The sequence below is a fragment of the Aplysia californica genome, unplaced genomic scaffold, assembly GCF_000002075.1.
Source record: "Aplysia californica isolate F4 #8 unplaced genomic scaffold, AplCal3.0 scaffold00672, whole genome shotgun sequence".
Lineage (NCBI taxonomy): Eukaryota > Metazoa > Mollusca > Gastropoda > Aplysiida > Aplysiidae > Aplysia > Aplysia californica.
The window spans coordinates 42,193-49,179 of NW_004797942.1; the positions used below are offsets into that span (position 1 = coordinate 42,193).

A 6,987-nucleotide genomic window follows, 5' to 3' on the forward strand; every position below is an offset into this window, starting at 1 on the left:
GACGAGAGATTTTCGAAACAACGTCTAAATACAAAATAAGCTTATGCTCCAATCAAATCAGATCCGGTTCTATTTTTACTCTTGAAACCTTCGATACGCCGGTAATCTGTATTTAGATCTATTTCAGAGATTTTCTGTTTTAAAAACGGCATGGTATTGTTTTAAAATTAAAACACTCAGTCAAATCGTAAAATACAGCTATTTTTTTTCCCATTTATAAACAATAGTGATACATGTACTAATGTAGAATGTAGATCTAGATCATTTCTATAGATCCCACTCCCATGTGAACGCATCTTTAAGGCGTTTTACATAACGGGGTGTTTACATGCACGGTACGCGGACACCTAGCCTCAGTGTCTACGTACACGGTAACCGGACAGTTAAGAATTCCAAGTTCAGTTTTTGTCATCCGGTGATGCCTTCAACTCCAGCCCTCCCCCGACTGTACATTTTTAAAAAATAAAAAATTCCCCCCCCCCCCCCAATCTGGAGCCCTATACTTCGTAGCGCAGACTTCGAATGAACTTTGGTGACCCCAACCGGTACTCACAATGTGATGCGAAAGCGCAGGTTCACTGACCGATAACGATGGCGAGCCCGACAAGACGCGTGTATAACTTTCTTTTTTTATTTCAACAAGTGACAGCACAGGACAAATAATGGTTAATTTTCATTCCGGTGGGTTACCGTGTACTGAGACTAGGTGCCCGGTTACCGTGTATGTAGACACATGCATCATGCACGAATAATATTCACGCGCGCGCACACACACGCACACACACTTACGTACACCTCACACACGCACACACCTACTTTCTTATCACACGCGCACGCTTACACACATTATTAGATAAAGGCCTAGCCCAGAGAAGGCCACCATCTCGGCCTAGATGTCTCAATTCGTGCTGTACATGATGCATTCCGGCCTGAATTTCGGGTTATAGCTTTTAGAGTACGCTCAGTATGCTTGAGCTGGGCCGATACATGTACCAGGATTTACGTACTCGCACCATTTCGAATTTAAAATTCTGTTAAAATTAAAGAGTTGATGTATTTTTGCCTAAAATTGCAAAAAAAAAATGCGGGTTTATGGCGGAACTCGACCAAAAACGCGGCCGCAAGTGCGGCTGCAAGACCGCGATTTCCTGGAGGGCCAGGAGAGAGAAAGAGAGAGAGAGAGAGAGAGAGAGAGAGAGAGAGAGAGAGAGAGAGAGAGAAACAGACAGACAGACAGACAGACAGACAGACAGACAGAGAGAGAGAGTGAGAGAGAGAAAGGGAGGGAAGGAGAGAGAGAATGTGTTTGTGTGTGGAAGTATGTGTGTGTGTGTGTATGTGTATGTGTGTGTGTGTGTGTGCGTGCGTGCGTGCGTGTGTGTGTATGTGTGACGACACACAAACATGCCTTGGGTTGAGGCCACATTACAAGCGAGAGAGCGGGGCTTTGCGGGAACAAGAAGAAATATTATAATAGATATTATTTCTGTTAAAATGGCGATACTATCAACGATTCTCTACTACTAAAAGAGAATTTTTGATGCTATGAGTGGTTCCAAGTTAGCGAGACTGTCTCTATGTTTCTTCTCGCAGTCTCGCTTCCCCCTTGGCCTGTCAACGTGATTTATAACTGCCAATTGGCCTCTCTGTTACATACAAAGGAAGAATACATCTGCAGTTCAAATACATAATATTTTTTAAACACAATTTCATCAGTTACATTTATCATTCAAACTGCCTATTTCATTTTCAGTTTAAGCCATCCATGGTTCTATTTGGTGCACTATTCATCGCCTGCTTTCCGGAGTTACTTTACCTGGCCAAGAGCTATGACATGAACCGCATAGATACAAGTTGAAATTATACAATACAATGTATAAGTAGATGTGAGGGTGCAATTGCGGAGTGGTTACAGCGCTCGTCTCCGAAGAGGAAAGTCCGGGTTCGAGCCTCGGTTCGCACACGGATTTTTTTCACTCCCTCCTGCCCACCCAGCAGTAATGGGTACCTGACTTTATGGCGGCGTGGAAAGGAACTGGCCACCCTACCGCAATATGCCGAAGGCGCAGGAAGTTGTCTTACTGACAAGGCAATCCACAATGTCCGAATCGGATGCGGGAACAACACTTTTTATGTAGATGTAGATGTAGATGGGATTTTAACAATGAGAGAGAAGCCTCTCGTTCGTCTGTCAGAGTCTGGGACTAAAACAATACACCCCCTCCTTTTCCCTGCTCCCTAGTTAGATTCGCATTTCTCTAATTAACATTTGACACAGTTCCCCTCTTAGAAATTAGAACGGTGTTCTGAGAACTAAAAAGAGCAATGATATTCAATTTCCCAGGAAGCAACTAATTAAGCGCTCAAACACTAACAAACTGACAAGCTCTTTCACTGTTTATTGCTGATTGGGTACCCATTCCAACCTGGGTGAAGTGAGAAAAATTCGAGTAAAGTGCCTTTCCCAAGGACACAACGTCGGGCCTCTGATGAGATTTGAACACATGACCTTACGGTTGCGATTCTGAGAGCCTAACCACTAGGCCACTGACGCTTTGGCCTCGAGGACACACATACTATGGCATAAGAAAGTACCAGACTGCCCTTTCGCATCCATCGTCTCCGCCTAACAATACGAAGCAAGTCCTTGTAACATGTTACTTTGATGAGAGAGTTTAAGCTTTCCATTGTAATTAAGAGGTGTGTACCCTTCTTCCATTACTCGGGTCTGAATGATCTTATCTTGCCAGATATGCAAATCAAATTAGCAAGACGAAACATTAATTCATTTGTTCCATTGTTGTCCAAAAATACTGCATGCATTATGATTCTTATTAGAGTACTACCCCTCCCGCCAGGTAGTATTCTACGTACAGTTTTGTCTTCCACTAACTTGACACTTTTTTAAGACAGACTAACAGATAGGCAGATATTCTAGAACCTACCTCTAAAGGTGAGCTCATCGCCGAGAGAGAGGTGAATCCCACGATATCGCTGAAGTAGATGGTAACTTGCTCGTAAGACTCTGGCGCCACAGGCTGGCCTTGTTTCAGTTTATCCGATACGGACCTGAAACAATTTGAAATCAATAAACCAAATCAAGTCCCTGACAGCCTGCCCCCCCCCCCCCCCCCCCCCCCATGCATCCGTGAAAAACAAACAAACAAGCAACCAAAAACGGAAGTTAGCGTGCACAATACTCAAGTGCACCTCGAGCTTGCGTTCGAGTTTCGTGGACTGTAGATTCGATTCATCGGTGCTTATAACCTCTTTGATGCAAGTAGAAAGCGCGCCCTAAACTATAATTTCAGAGTCTTTCTGTTTTTTTGTTTCTGGGAGTTGGGTATCAGGGTTTGCATTAGGTGCCCCTGTGTGCATAAAATGTGTAAATGTCTTCTAAAGTCAGTTGTCTATAGATGTTTATTTGCCATAAAGATAAATGGATATTTGCTTTTATCTCAAGAGTAATTGCTTTTGTGTTGGAGCAAGGAGTCTCGTGCCTAGAATTAACGAGACTTTTTGCCCCACAGTAAGCTTTACCCCATCAATAATTCACTGTTTCATGCACGAAATCGTTTACTCATTGCACAGGCCTACAATGTTGAAATATATTTGAGCCCAACAGCTTTAAGAAATAAATCAATTGCTATTCTGTGCAAAGTCATAAAGAAACAGCATCGGCCTAATGCTCGCATAAACGCACAAAGTGAATCGGGGATGGGATAGGTAAAAGTAATCGTTTGTTGCCAATAATGAGCATTATTATTTTACTTTTGCTTGGTAAAATTTGAGGCTACTCAAGATGGGGAATTGTAAAAGAAACACGGGCTGTGGGGCCTTTTTAAAGGGGTGTAACGATTGCAGCTGTCTGAATAGTCATTGAAAATGAGGCAAAAGTTAAACCAACGGCACGACACTTTGGCCTCAACTATAAAACTCTAGGTAGATATGTAGAGATATCAAATTGAGAGACGGGAATCTAAAAAGTGCAAGCTATGGGTACGTAGCCTATTGTCAAGTTTTAAGCCAAGAGCTTTGGGCAAGAACTTATTGTGAACTACTGCATCAAAGTATTAAAAATATCGCATGATCCATGCAATTATGCAAGATGTCCGTCAATTGGCTTATGAATATGCAGAGGCTAAAAAGTAAAGAAGTCACAACCCGTGGCCAAAAAATAAAATACCAGGAAAAGACTGGGCAGAAAAATAATTCATGAAAAGGCACAAAGAACTTAACTTTCTCGGCGCCTACCAGAGGCAACCTCTCTTCAGAGATTGGCATGTTTCATCCACAAATGTAGACATGTTTTACCACAAACTCAGCAGAGGTATATTGAGAATATGGGTTTACACCTGATAGAGTGTGTACAATTGCGATAAAACGGCTGTCGAAACAATTCAACAACCCTGAGAGCAGACTGCTGATAAAGGAACAAAGAGGGCAAGGTCTGCTGTGTCACAAGTTTGTTGTGCAGCCCATGTCATCGGGAATGCAGTTCTTCCATTTTGTGTGTTTGGACGTGTTCAGGTTCAGGAAAGGTAGAAAGACCTATTATCTGTTGGCAGTCGAGCTAAAAGCTAGATCTATTCTAAAACTTATGGATGGGTGACTGCCGAAAATTTCATGTCTTTCTTGGAACATTAAAAAATTATTCAAGGCCAAGTGAGGCAAAACCAGCTCTATTGTTATTGAACTATCATGCCTCACATGTGAGCATCAATGTCATCAGATTTTGTAGTCAATAATATCACAACCCTGTCCTTTAAACACCCCCCCCCCCCCTCCCATGAGTTCTAATTTTTTTTGGCAAGACTGTCTACTGTATGGACCTCTCAAGGTTTTCTTCTACCAGGCAGTGGCTACATGGATGAGAGATCCTCTGAATCTGGGGAGGCCAATGACAATTCACATAGTACCAAAAAATGATCAAATATAGCATTTGAAAAAGCAGGCACCCCAACGAACACCACCTCTGGATTCTGCAGCACTGGAATATCTCCCTTTGACCAGCATGTCATCAAAGAAAAAAGATTCCATCCAGCTTTTACAACTGGCAGACCAGTTCCAACAGAAGAAAATCCTGAACATGAGGATGAACCCCTAGAAATGCTAAATGAACCACGATCATCTTGCTCAAAGCAACCAGACCTAAGGTCTGACGAAGCCACACAGAGTCCAGTTGCATCACAAGAAGCAATCCGCGCCCATTTGGTGATGCTCCACTAAGAAACCTGATCGAAAACGAAAAGCTGGAAAATCTGTCATCTATACATCAATGCTAGCTAAAGAGGTCTTGGTAATTGAGCAGGCATCGGCGAAGAAACAATCACATTGTTAACGAAACATTGACCTTGCTGAATCGTCAGACTCGGAATCAGACAGTGGGAATGAAATGGTGTAAGATGACGGAGACAGTGGAGATTTACTTTTCTGTGGATGGAGGTGGAGGCTCTGGATATTTCCAAGAATTCCAAAACGGGAGTTTGAAAAAAGACGACAACATTGTTGTCAAATTTACTGCCCAGAAGGCAATTCGATGTTATAAAATTAGGCAAATCCAAAGCATCGACAATGTTCTCCTTCCTAGATAACTGGATGCAGATAAAAATGACAATCCAAGGCGTGCTTTGCCTACTGCCAAAATCGTCCTGTTGTGGTACCAAGAGAACATGAGACTTTTCTTCAAAATGTTGTATCTCCTATCATTGATATGACTGCTCTCCGCCTCCTGTACCTGAGGGTATGGGGAGTGGGGAGAGAGTAAGTAAGAAAGTATCCTTGATTCCTGGCCCCATCAGGTTATGTAACTTTTAATCCAGAGAGTATTCGATCAGAGCAGCGAGACTTTTTACCCTGCAGTAGAACAAAACGTCACTTTTAAGTTCCACCTAATTTTAAATTAGAGGTTCAATTGAAACACATTAATAATATTCTCTTTCTTGTCTTAGATAGACAAGTAGCTGTTCTCTCCAATCGAACCAAGTTATAAATGAAGCCTAGCTATTTATAGCTGTATTAGATTTAGACAGCAAAACTCACGGAAACATCTTTGATTTTAGTCGTTGATTTTAGCCCTCTCCCTTTTCTCTCTTACTGATGTCTTGTAGATGAGAAAAGGGCAAAAACGAAGTGAATAATTTTGATAAAATTGGCTCTGGAGATTTAACCCGAAAGCAACGAACCCCCCCCCTCCCCCCCAAAAACAACAACAAAAAAGCAAAAAACAAATACAAACCCCACAAAACACCAACGAAAATTATGAAATGGAACAGCATACGTTGAAAATCACTTTTTGAGAGACAAACTTGTAGGCCTACTCATCCTTTATTAATTGTTATTAATGACTAAAAAGTGTCTAGTTATCCGCTTTCCACACACACACACACACACACACACACAAACACACTCACACACCTTTGATTTTTTATGTTTATGTGTATGAGTATAATGTGTACGTGGAATAGAGGATGTGTGAGATGGTATGTGTGTATGCGTCTCTCTGTTTCTGTCTCTGTCTCCGTCTCTCTCCGTCTCTCTCTCTCTCTCTCTCTCTCTCTCTCTCTCTCTCTCTCTCTCTCTCTCTTTCTCTCTCTCTCTCTCTCTCTTTCTCTCTCTCTCTCTCTCTCTCTCTCTCTCTCTCTCTCTCACACACACACACACACACACACACACACACACACACACATACACACACACACTCTCTCTCTCTCATACACACACACGACGCGCGCGCGCGCACATACACACACATACATTAATACCAAAATTTGCCCTACCTGGGCAGTATCTCGTCCAGCAACATCTCAGACTTGCGTTTCTCCACCGCCAGCTGCTGTGTTCGTTCCTCCACTAAATCCTCCAGGTTTGATGTGTACTCTTCCAAGCGAGATAGTAGGCCCTCTACCAAAGCCACCTCTTTGCCCCTGGAATGACAGGAAGATGCATAATTAGATAGTGCTTCAAACAAAACAGGGATATAAGTCT

At 42.4% G+C, this 6,987-nt stretch overlaps 1 protein-coding gene across 1 annotated transcript in view; it reads right to left on the bottom strand.

Moving 5' to 3' along the window:
- LOC106013118 (atrial natriuretic peptide receptor 1-like) overlaps nucleotides 1-6,893 on the bottom strand; it is a 16,631-nt gene extending 9,738 nt beyond the window's left edge. The window contains exons 1-2 of the mRNA XM_013088017.2: nucleotides 6,780-6,893; nucleotides 2,946-3,069 (exon numbers count right to left, since the gene is read on the bottom strand). Of these exons, the coding sequence (XP_012943471.2) occupies nucleotides 2,946-3,069; nucleotides 6,780-6,805 (150 nt within the window). The 5' untranslated portion in view covers nucleotides 6,806-6,893. The remainder of the gene's footprint in view (nucleotides 1-2,945; nucleotides 3,070-6,779) is intronic.
- Nucleotides 6,894-6,987: the final 94 nt, after the last annotated feature.